General features: G+C 38.6%; 1 protein-coding gene across 1 annotated transcript in view; it reads right to left on the bottom strand.

Moving 5' to 3' along the window:
* The window catches only part of LOC129433574 (uncharacterized), a 34,079-nt gene extending 24,328 nt beyond the window's left edge, over positions 1-9,751 (bottom strand). Inside the window, exons 1-2 of the mRNA XM_073869104.1 lie at positions 9,704-9,751; positions 9,460-9,545 (exon numbers count right to left, since the gene is read on the bottom strand). Of these exons, the coding sequence (XP_073725205.1) occupies positions 9,460-9,526 (67 nt within the window). The 5' untranslated portion in view covers positions 9,527-9,545; positions 9,704-9,751. The remainder of the gene's footprint in view (positions 1-9,459; positions 9,546-9,703) is intronic.
* Between the last annotated feature and the right edge of the window lie 3,356 nt (positions 9,752-13,107).

Raw genomic sequence — 13,107 nt, 5'->3', positions numbered from 1 at the left:
CGGTTCTCTGATGGAGGGAACGAGACTGTGTCGATGACGACAGTATGAGGTGTGCTCTTGAGAGCCAATCTGGTCTGACTTGTGTGTAAAATGAAATTTCCTGAATGGTATTTGCATATGTGTATAAAAGGAGACGAGATGCGTCTGAGGAGCTCCATGAGGCTCAGCGGAATGAGCAGTGTTGTGGCATGGAGGACACACGTCTCGTTCCCTCCATCAGGGAACCGTGGTTACATGTGTAACTGAGACGTTCCCTTTCCGTCGTTCACTCAACATTGTGTCAGTTGCAGACACGGGGGGCCTGTCCAATGCCCCAACACTGCATGCCAGTTGCACAATGCACTCCAACCTAGATTCGAGGCATCGGTTGTAAACACTGTATGCCTAGAACCCCGTCCTATAGGCACTCCTGCCATGAGGAATGAAAGGTCTTTCCAGGGGTTGAGGGTGCGTCTGCCATGAAGTGTCAGAAGGACACGATGGGTGCCGGTGTGCCACGGCTCTCTGGGGACTCGGGAGAACAGCCAATGTTGAAGCGGTCTCATGTGCATTAACCCGAGGGGAATAACCACCGACGAGGATGCCATGTGCCCCAGGAGCCCTTTGAAAAAGTTTGAGCGGGACCGCTGTGCTGCGTCTGACAGATTTCAGAGCATGATCATCAGTGAGACAACACAGAGTCCAACCTGATACAGAGAAAAGAGATGCTCTGCACAGGGGAGAACTTGGTCTTTTTCCAAGAAAGCAAACTTCGGCATTTACCATCTGCACAAGTAAAGCCAGATATGTCTCTCTTGGACCACAAAAGTGGACATCACTCGACTCAGAGGGCGCACTGTCACATTCATCACTGAATGGCAAGGTCAATGACAGCGTGCAGTTCCTGCCACATCACTGAGTCTGACCTACCCTCGTACAGATGTTTCAAATGCCTTGGTCTAATGCAGGATGACCATGGCGTGCAGGGCGGAGGCAGCTTACCCGTAGCCATGCAAGCATTCGACACAGGTGCCGAAAAACTAACAGGCTTTGGAAGGGAGACTTGGTCGATCCCGTCAGATGGCAGCCGTATGCAGGCACGTATGCACCGCGATAGCATGCTCATCTGGGTACCCCGCCATGCCATCAAGGGAGGTGAGGGCAACCGAACTCATAACCCCAAATGGCACCGAACCGTACCTTCCGAGATTTGTAAATTCCCTGTGGTGTTCAGAAGGAAACGGTAGTGGAACGGGGTGTGGCTAAATGCCATGGCCGGCACCCAAAACCATTCTTTAATCACGTACAAATCTCTCCATGGACTTGCACCTCAGTAACTTATTGATCTACGTCATACAACCAAGCACCGTCCTTGCGGTCCTCTGAAAGTCTCTAAGTCCTGGCTACAGACGTTTGGTGATAGAAGTTTCTGTGCGGGTGCTCCATCACTCTGGAACAAGCTTCCTGGTGCCATTTGCTCTGCCTCCTCTCTTACAACATTCAAAAAGCAGCTAAAAACACACTTCTTCACTGAGGCCTATGGGATTTAGCTCCACCACCCCCCCTCCTCTCATCTTCCCTTGCTGTTTTGTTAAGCATCCTTTTGAAAGGCGCTATATAAATTAAAGTTATTATTATTATTAAGCTGAGAACACTTCAGCAAAAACAGTGCATACACTGCAGCCCAATACTCTCAGCTGCCGAAACACACATGGCTGCTATCTGAGTGCTGGGTTCACCCAGGGCTCAACCGCTGAAAAACAGGGGCTCCATAGGCTCCGGTACTGCAACAGATGACTCATCCTCCACTGTGCCCAGAACAGTGGCAGTGAATTCACCCGAAGACAAAAACTCTGCCTCCTATTCTAAACTGACAGGTGAAAACAAGGGTAGCGGGGGGAAAGGGTTGCAGGTAACAACCGGCAACAAGTCGCTTGCACTCACCCCGTATCACCCGCGCCGCTCGCAGACTGACAGAGACTAAATTAACAGCTGAACCGCCAGCGTGGGAAGCAGACACGGTTGTGACCGCAATGTTTTAAATAAACACGCTCTCGCAATGAGAACGTATCAGGTTACAAACGCAGCCTCAGCAACCTGGCATCCCAGAGAGCTGAGAGAGCCAATGTGCCTGTCAGCGGGGGAGAGAAATCTTCCGCTCCAAGAAGCACAGAAATGAAAAACCCGTCCTTAAAAGGACGTTCATTCTGTGCCGAATTGCTTTTTTTAGACCATGCTCTGACAATCTGCTGAAGCTCCCAGGGGACGTTTCAAGACAAATCCGCTGTTACGCCATCACGCCAACAGTAAACTTCTTCGTATTTACTGGAAGATAAATCACACCAGCAAGCTCCGAAGAACAAGAGAGAATGAATGGATGTATCTCATCTTCTTTTATACACGTAAGTGTGGGTGGAGACTGGTATGCAAATACCATTTGCGCAATTTCATTGGCGTTTTACACACAAGTCAGATCAGATTGGCTTTCAAGAGCACACGCCATACTGTCGTCATCGACACAACGTCGAGTGAACGACAGAAGGAGAACCACAGTATACACATGTGTAATTTTCTCTCTATAGCAACCATACTCCAATTAAGCTATTTAAAGTATTGTAAAACCACAGTAACCAAAAGGTTGCTTTAGAGGCATAAGGTTTGCGACAATAAAACAATGCACTGACATGAAGGAAATTTACTTTTTACTCTTTACTTTTTACTCTTAACAATACCTTAATACTTTTAAAAACACATATGTCTGTACTTTTACTTAAGTAAACATCTGTCTTTACAACTTCACTTGTAGCTGAGTAATATTTGACCAGCAGTATGTACTCAAGTAAGGAAGTTGTGTACTTAGTCCACCTTTGCTCAAAAGTAATACATTGTGGGGCATTCATTCACCTGGTTCAGATGTTCTTGTTTCTATTTCTGGAATTCCCTGCATAGTTACTGGGGGCATGACAATCTGGTTATTTTGCTTACCTTTCCAAGTTTTTAAAAAAATGATCCAATCCCCAAGAGGAATTTCAACAAACTTGTTTTACTGCCTCTGAATGAGTCATATTACATACAGTATGACAAACATTCAGATGTCATATGATAATATCAAATATATTCACACACTTCTGTTTTAAAGGCAATTTAACAAAAAGTTTCTGATAATAATAATTTATTATATACTTTAATTTGAACACAGGATGTTTAACCACCAGGGTTCGACTATGGCGCAGGTTCCAAAACCTCTTCTTTATTTATTTACTTTTGCAAAGAGACTTAAAATACTTTGGTGAATTCGGTCATACCAATACAACTGATACATTGTTTGAAATGATGTTCCGGAGCCGGACGCGGACGCGGAAAAAAAGTATACCCGGGCCTTAAGAAGGTACAAATAGACTCAGCAGTCTTACCTCATTATGTTGTCAGTTAGCAGCATCCCCCCACCACCCCTTCTCCACACATTTTAGTCCTAAAACACACTTACATACGGGGGGAGTACTCTGGGTTCGGGCTGAGCTCGGAGCCCTCCCTCCGGACAGCACGCCAAATATGCATTAAACTTTACCCTCCAAATTATGTAAGTGTGAACTCGTGAAACTGTGGAAGGTCTATCTTTTATTTGTGTATACTCAAAATAACAACTAAACTTTGTACTTTTTAAAATGTACAGGGTTACTAAAACAGGCTAAAGAAAGTCTCAAATATGTTATGTTAACTGTGAGTTTGGGCGAGCCTCAGACACCCCTATACAAATGGAAAAAAATTACTTTCACTTTAGAAAAAAGATTGTAGTGTATTCTAAAAGACGGGATATGTGTCAGGCCAGAGCCGGCTCTAGCCCTTTGGTTGCCCTAGGCGAGATTGAGTTTTGCGCCCCCCCAAAAACAAATTGTGGTTTTTGAGGCACAAATCAGATCATATAAAAAAGAAGAAAGCTGCACATTAAGTAAGGTCTTAAATTAGCATTCGTTACAGAAATCAAATCAAATGAATAATAACACTGTCTTTATTGTATAAATTAATTATAATAATTAAATAAATATTGATCTTAAAGGTGCCAAAGATTGCATTGTAATAATCTGTTAAATTGTTCACTGATATCTACATATAAGGTAAGTGGCTGTATTAAGGGCAAAAAATATTGATTTTAAATGTCCATTTACAACCCTAGGATTTGCCTGTAGAATGAAATGGTCTAGTATTACCTTATTTGAAAGGGTCATGAATAATAATGTTAAGCTTTGCTCTAATTGGCTGTTTGACAGAGCAGCTTTTTCAGTAGCTCTGTGTGTGTAAACAGACCTTATGTTTGAGCCTGTATTAGGCTACGTTTACACACAACACCACCAAGTCTGCGTGCCTGCGTTCAACCCTCTTCCTTGTTCTCCCAGGTCTCGTCCAAAGCCGTCTGGTTTGCCTCTGACGAATTGGCGCATCAACAATTTAATGGAGGTTATTAATGCACCTTCTCTGATCAGTAATACTAACTGTGAATATTTCGTACAACTGCTGGAAAGACTTGTATATTTATGACAGCTGCTATGGCAACTTAAAGATCCGACATATGGAAATAATCCGACATGTTTATTTTTATGAACTGGCGTATGCCTGTGACGTAAACGCATATGCGACGAGAGCCACCGTGAGCAGACTTTTGCTGTTTACCCTTTTTTTGAACGCGAGGGTAGATTGTTTTTAAGATTTCCAATCTGGAGGGTGGTTTCACTTTTTTAAGCTCCAAAAACGGCATCTCCATGTAAACTAAAGGCTCATCCGATAAAATATTTTTACGTTCTTTAAATAATCAATAATCAATTGTTTGGAGATTGTTAGTGGACATTTCTGAGTGGTGAATCTATGTAACTATAAATGTAACTCTAACACCAATAGTAGCAGAGATGGGGGACTCAAGTCATATATACAAATATAAAAAAGACTCTAATTCACTTTGACTTGACATTCATGTCTTAAGACTGGACTCAGTCTTGAGTTAAATGACTCAAAAGAACTTGTTTTTTTGTTTAATAAATAGACTCGAAATAACTTGTTTTGTTTAATAAATATATGTTTTTAAATGCACCGCAAGGGTGCAACCCTTACCATGTGACGCAGCAGGCAAGCAGAGGGAGAGAGCGCATTAACTACTAAACCATAACAGTCATGATGGAACTTGAAGGCACTACACCAAAAATAGTTAAGTTCAGGTACCAGAATTTTGTGCATGACTAAGCTAAGAAGAGAAGAACGAACAGCAGCATGCAAGGCCTGCAAGACGAAGATATGTGATCCAACCAGCACCACTTCGAATTTTATTTGACACTTCAAATCCCACAAAAAACCCAAAAAGTTACAAAGTCTGTCCCATTGTTTTCAACGATTAGGTTAAGGTTAACATCTCTTAGCCATAGAAGTGAATAAAAAATAATAAACCAAGGCACTCGAATATTATTGAAAAAAATAAAAGTCTTTATTTCATCATGGGTTTAATATTTTAACTAGCTGCTTGTCATGTACAGCTTGATCTGGGGTGCGTTTCCCAGAAGCATCGTTGCTAACCTGTTACCAACTTAGTTGGTGGCAATGGGAAATTGCATTGCAACCAACAAATAGTTTTTATAATTTCTGCCATGTTTGAGGCATATTGAAATAGTTGTATTTAAACACTGTTCATGCTTTTATGTTGACCTAATTTTAGTTACATTTACATATTAAGCGTTGTGGTTTTAATTTTGATTTATTTTTAGATTTTTATTGTATTTACAACTCACCTGTATATTGACACCTTTTAAATAGAAATGCATATAATAATTTTTGTTACAAATAAAACTCTCATAGTCCATAATAACTACTGTAGATTTATCTTTGTTTAATATATAATTTTTTTTGAACATTGTATTTATTGGGTTTTTTCCTCAAAAAAATAAAATAAAATAAAATAATAATAATACAAAGTACAAAATGAATACTTCTTTCCATATCACAACCCAATATAACACCCCAGACCTCCCTCCCACAGTGCCACTGAGAAACCATAAACAAATTAAACATGAAAAAGGAATTTAAAGTCGCATGAGGTTTAAGTATTTTGTCCTGCTATTGTTATACCCATATATGAAAGAAAACTGCCCCAGTATTTTACAAACAGGTCTTGACGTTTCTTCAAACAAAATGTTATTTTTTCAAGAGGTACATATGATGATACTTCTGTAGTCCACATAAAAGTAGTAGGTGGTTTAGAGTCCTTCCACCTCAATGTTACGCATTTTATTTCTGCTAAAAGAGCTAACAAACCTCAGATTTATCCCCTTGTGTTCATCCAGTAATGAAGTGTCCCCTAATAGGGGAAGCCTGGGCTCCCCGGGCATATTAGTACTGACAACTGTGCCAATGATCTCTAAGACTCCTTCCCAGTATATCTCTAGGCATGGGCGAGGCTAGCCCCTTTTTAGGGGTGCTTCAGCACCCCTAAAAAGGAGCTCAGCACCCCTAAAACTTGGGGCAAGAAATTTAATTATTCTAAAATGTTCGTTCTTCTTTGACCAGGTTAAATAATGTCCAAAACATACTCCGTAGTTTGTGGTTTAAAATATATAATAAGGTAGAAAATGAAAACCTCCCCGCTTAGCAAATGGTGTCATCCTGTTCTACTTCTCTGTACCTGCATCGCTTAGCCCGTCCGTCATTCAGCGTGAAACACACGCAGAGTGAGAATCAGATAGTGTTGTGATGCAACTTTTTTGTTCAAATCTTACAAAATGTTTACGTTATGTTTATAATGAGCGAGTACACCACGAATCAATCTTTCAAGTCTTGTTTTTGTCTTATAATGAATCACCATGGTACACGTATAATAAGTGTTTATTTTCGGATTATTTAAGTCCGGCGGGTACCCGCGCGCTGCGGAGTAGCACAGTACCTGGGTGACTCGTTCATAGACTTAAACGGAGAGAAGTAGGGCCGGTTACAATGTTCTTCCGCAAGACGCATGCAGTGCGTCTCAGTGGGTAGTTGCATACGTGTGTCTCCGTTGTTAAAGTTTATTGTATGATTTATCGTTAATTTGAGACTTATTTTAACAATCGGGAGTCATGTAAACATGACATCACGTGCGTCTTTTCTGGTCAGTCGTCATGAAAACATGGCGTTTGGAACAGAGTGAAAACAAACTACATATCACTGTATACCACCAGTAGGCTACCGGTAAGTTATGTGTGAAATCACTAACTGTCTGACTATCAAACTAGACAATAAATATTTTTTTAGTTTGTCACATGTAGACTAATATGAAGGTGATAACGTCTTTAACCCTTAGTGCAGGAGTCACAAGTGTTTTGTTTTAGACATATAGTAATGGTTCAATTAAAGGACTGTTAAAAGAAAAGCTGCAAATTAACAAACTATTAATAAACCTACCATATGTTGTAGGCATACAAGTTATAAATTAGGAGATTTGTCATTTCGACAAAGGCAAACAATACACTGTATATTCACATAAAGCCATACCCACACTGCTGGTGTAGCCCACCTTTTGTCCTGAGACTTTAATATGGCATTAATGGCAAAAATGTGCTAGCTCACCAGTAATTAGAAATAAAAAGGTTGGCAAAAAATGCATCTGAAAACTCACCAGATTGATGCTTTAAAATATGTAATTTTAAAAAAATTCTAAGGGGGAGCATGCTCCCGGACCCTAGGGGTAATATTCTTCTCATCTTTTTCACCCCTGACCCATTTTCATGCCTGAAAGGTCTCCAAAAAATCTTTATTTTGGAGTTAGTTGAACCAATGTTAAAATGAAAGCTATTTTACAATATACATATTATTGGTTTCTGTAGGAAAAAAGAGCGGGTGGTGGCAGCGGAGCTCATTGGGTGCTCAGCACCCCTAAAGCTCTAACCCTAGAATCGCCTCTGTCTCTAGGTCAGGGCAAGACCACAACATGTGTAAAAGTGTCCCTCTCTGCACTTTACATCTGGGACATAGCTCCGAGTAGGTACTTTTAAAGGTGTGTAGTCTTACTGGGGTATAATAGACTCTGTGTATTACATTAAATTGAATGAGTTTATGCCGGCTATTGATAGATAAAGTCTAAGCTTTCTCGCATATGATTTCCCATTCATTTTCATTGAATGAGCACTCCAAGTCTTTCTCCCATTTAGATTTAACATTGCAAAGATCACCAGCCATCAAATGGGATAGCTTACCATAGATAAATGATACAAGACCCTTAGGGTTGCTTTTACGAGATAAAATGTCCTCCAGGGGGGAGAGGGAGAGATTGGATAAGCGACCACCTTGCTGAGTTTGAATGTCGTGTCTAACTTGTAGATATTTAAAGAAAGATTTTGAAGGGAGATAAAAAAACTGTTGTAGCTGCTCGAAAGACTGGATTAGAGGTCAATTTCTTTAAGGATTTCAGAGGGATAAAAGGTGTTGCAGCAAGAATTATACCCTGCTTCCTCTAATTGTCGCTAAGCCGGAGGAGAGGCGCATTCTGATCTCCAAATCCAAATTGAGCGCAGCTGAGCTGCACAGTAATAAAAATAAAAATTGGGCAACTTTTGTCCTCCATTCCGAAATGTCATAAATAATGAATTTAGCTTGACCCGTGGGACTTTTCCTTTCCATAGGAACCTCGAGATAATTCTATTAAGGTCTTTAAAAAAAACTTTGGCAAAACAGGGGGAAGTGCCTGAAACAAATATAAAAACTTTGGTAGTATAGTCATTTTGAATTTACCCGGCCAATTAATGAAATAGGGAGAGATTTCCACCTATCTAAATCCCCTTACTCTTTTAAGTAAAGGAACATAGTTTAAGTTATATAACTGAGATAGATCTCTGGATATTTGTAGTCCTAGTAATATATAAATTTAGTTAAAACATCAAACATTTTTATGACTTGCCAGTGACTTGCATGTCCCAAGCTGCGACTTGACGTGACGTGAATTGCTTGACATAAAGCAGTGACTTGACTCTCACAAAAATTGACTCGGACTTGCTTGAGACTTAAAGGTTAAGACTTGAGACTTACTTGTGACTTGCACATGTGACTTACTCCCACCTCTGAATAGTAGAACTTCAGCCTAAACGCTAGCATATAGCATTAACTAGCATATAGCTCTAACTCAGCACTTACAACTTGGTTTTTACCATTGTAACAACAATTGTACTTAATTTAATGTGTAATTTAATGTTGGGGTGGGATTAGTTTGGCCTGTTTTTCAGCGGCCTTTTGTATGCATGAGGTTTACATAAGAAGGAGGAAACAATCGTGTTTGAGATTTACGATATGTAATTACCATGTACAGAACTCTTATTATTCATCTATGCCTAGATAAATACAGGTTTACATTCTACGGCACCTTTAAGTAAAATGAATTTATTTAATTTAGTGACTTTCAATGGTGGGTTTTATAATGTATTGCTGACTTTCAATGGCAGGATGTTTATTTATTTGTTTGTTTCTGTTACTCACCCCAGAGGAGAACAACTATGATAAGAAGTCTGTTGGATTTTGTTTCCATTGTTCCTGCGGTTAACATGTCCGTAGCATCATTTAATCTAGAATGAATCATCATATATAGTAAAACCAATAAAGAGTTTAAGTTTCAATAGACATTGGTCATGTCAAGCAACATCAAGCATTTGAAACAAGTTTAAAAAAGCATTTGAAACAACTGTTTAATAAAGATTTGATCCCTGATTAATTGAGAGACTACCTGAAAGGTTTGTGGTTCGAATGTAACAGTGCAGGACAATATCGCCGTAAACTGAAAAAAAAAATACAAAAACAGTGTTAGGATAAACATACACAACAGTACACAATATTAAACCAAGAACAAGGGAACACAAAGGCCTATGTATACACAGGAGTAACCAATCATTAATAAATTACCAGGGCAACAGATAAATAGTGGGTGTCATGAGGCAAAACAGCAACTAGTGATGGGTCGTTTATGAACGATTCGTTCATTATTAATATGACTCGGGAGTAAAGAGTCATCTCAGAGAGTGATTCCTTAATTTTGAGTTGACTGCGCATGTGAAACCTCTATTGGTCCTGTGCTGAAAAGAGAATTGATTAGTTCATCTTTTGAGTCTTCGGGTCAGAGTCGCTTATTCCTTGAAACTTCTGTTATTGTTTCTGTCAGTCTCTCTTGATTATTCTTGGGGATATGTGTTGCCCATGTGTGCGTGTGTTAAATGTTTAATAAAACTTTTGATGGCATGATATTTAAACAATAAACAACAATTATGTGTACAGTGTTTATGTCTAGTCCATCAATGCTGTTATAAAGGCAGGTTACACAGACATCTCTATCAGTAAAGGGCGTTTCACACGTTACGCGGCAAGCGGCGGAATCACCGCGCAGCTACAGCTTTTCTCCTGTAATGGAAGCATTTTGTGCATCATTTAGTGGAAATAAATTATGTTCATCTTTAACAGCGCCTGCCATGAATAGTCGTGTCTATAAAAGGAACAGGATTTTGGGTGCACGAGCAAGGGGTGTGGACCAACTCCGCTTCACCTCTGTAACCGCCCCCGTTTTTCTGCTTTCTGCACGTCTCCTATTGAAAAAGAACTAAACACTTGCGGTTGCCGCGTACAATGTGAAACACCCATAAGTCAACAATATGGAATTTTTCCCATACTTTTGTATTATATCATATTTTTCTTAAAATCGAATGGTCATCAAACAGGTATATTTGCTTTATTCATGTGACAGATTATTATAAGAAAATACTTCAGCGAATGTTTTTATTGTATCAATCAAAGGACAAAAGCGATTCTCAAGCGGTCATATAACAATGCATGGCGTGTTCAGCCACCTTTGGTGAGATTGTATACACAAAGATCGTATAAATTATAATGACCTAATTAGGGCTGTACAAAAATATCGATACAGCTAACTATCGTGATAGTTACCGTGTAGAAGATAGACCAGTAAGACCCACAAAGTCAAATGTCAAGCTACTCTATGAGTACTGTAAGAGTAAAAAAACTAATTGGTTTAAAAGGAAGCTTTGCATTACATGACAAAAGACAGAACGACTCGAACCCAAAGACTCGAGAAATGAACTAATTATATGTTTCCGGACTGTATACACAGCCTGTAGGGGATGTGACAGAAGCACGTCTTGTGCAGGTTTCAGAGCTTATGTGGACGTCAAGAAATAATGAAATAAGCGTTTCTGTTTCTCATAATTTGTACTTTTACATCTATTTCTTAAAAATGTACTCATTGTTTGCATAAGTTGTCTCTTTTTGTTTGTGAAACGTAATCCTGTTTAAATAAACAAAAAGAATGAAATAACTCTGAAAAAAAAATCTTTCATTTTAAGGAGTTTTTTTACTATAAGAGTTAAAAACACCGCACTGTAAAAAAATGTCTGCTATATATTTTTTTTGTTTAATCAATTTAGATTTACAAGTCATTTCAACTTACTATTATTTATCTTAACTTGATATGAGTTGTTATAACTTATAAAATATAGTTGAAATATGTCAACTTCATTTTATGAGTAGCAGCAACTCGTCTCTTGTTAAGATAAATCATAGTAAGTTAATGTTACTTGTAAATATAAGTTCAAAAGCAGTTGACAAAAAAAATCAATGCAAAATGTAGTGACAGAACAATATTTCAAAATATAAATATAAACACGTACATATACAAACAAATTCATATAAACTCATAAATGTATATTAAAGGTCACATATTGTCAAAACTGAAATTTTGTGGCTTTTTTCATGATAACTGGTCTAGGGACTATGTAAGTACCATTTAAGTTTCAAAACAGTCATTTAGGAGTCAAATGCACACCACCTGCTTGAGGTAGATGTTAGTTAAACCGGTTCGTTTGTACTTTCGTAAAATCGCTATGTGACAAATTCACAGTCACCGCCCTCAGTATCCACCCCGAGCACTGTCCATCATCCACCATCCCACCCCTTTTTTGCCAAACAAACCCATAAGGAATATCACACCATGTGAGAAAATGCTGTTCAATCGATGGATGTCAGGAAACTAAATCATCGCACAGGCTTCTGAAAACATTTACGAGCACAATGGCTAATGTTCATCTATTCAGAAATTCCTCAACAATTAGTTCGACTTTAGCCGTCTGTTCAAAACATTTTTTAGAAGTGACTGCTTCAGTGTGGCAGTTCAATGCTGGTTTCTCCAAAAATCTACTCATCAAATATGTTTCACCCCTTACTTTGTTGGGTCCGACCTCAAATCCACAACCCGTAAACACATTTTAAGTAGGGCTGCACGATAAATTGCACATATAGAGCTTGTTTTTTGGTACTTAAACTGCACATATATATTCTTAAGGACATCATAACCTAAAATAAAACTCTAGAAAGCTTAGAAATATGTGACCTTTAAACTAAGTAATCTCTGCTCTCTATAGATGGTTTCATTGGACGCGCGCGCATGGCGCAGTTACGTGCCTGGCCCAAAGTTGACCTCCAGTCTGTACCTGTTTATCAGTCTGGCTAGCAACTAAACTGAACAAATACCTTGTGGAAAATAAAAAAATTGGTTTAATAGGTGAAAAATTAGTACACATCCATAGTGTACATAAAGTGCTTTATTTTCGCACACTCATTTTGTAATTAATATACTAAAAATTCAACTTTAGTACTTCTTAAGATGTTCTTAAGATCATCTAAGTCTACTTCACTGTGCTATTTTGAGACACCATAAATATGAACTAAAATGTGCTAAAATTGTATTTAAAAAATATATTTAGGTACCACTTGTAGTAAACTTAAACCCATCCTTGTATGAAAGTTGAGTTCAAGTTTAATACAAGTGTTAACTGAATACATTTTTTTAATACAGAGATAGTATGTTAAAAGTGCATTTTAGTTTATATTCATGGTGTCTCATAATAGCACAAATAAGTGCACTTAGATAATCTTAAGAACATCTTAAGAAGTACTAAAGATTAATTTTTAGCATATTAAGTACAAAATTAGTTTGTGACTTTAAGTACACTAGGGAAGTGTACTACTTTTTCACCTGGGAAAGAGGAGAAGAGACAGTGACCGGATTTGGAAGAAACGGCTAGAATTCAATGATCTCCTGTCTATAAGAATCCTATCACTAAAATC

The sequence above is a fragment of the Misgurnus anguillicaudatus genome, chromosome 6 (assembly GCF_027580225.2).
Source record: "Misgurnus anguillicaudatus chromosome 6, ASM2758022v2, whole genome shotgun sequence".
Taxonomy (NCBI): domain Eukaryota; kingdom Metazoa; phylum Chordata; class Actinopteri; order Cypriniformes; family Cobitidae; genus Misgurnus; species Misgurnus anguillicaudatus.
Note: the sequence above shows the minus strand (reverse complement) of the source record. Positions and strands in the feature narration are given on the sequence as shown.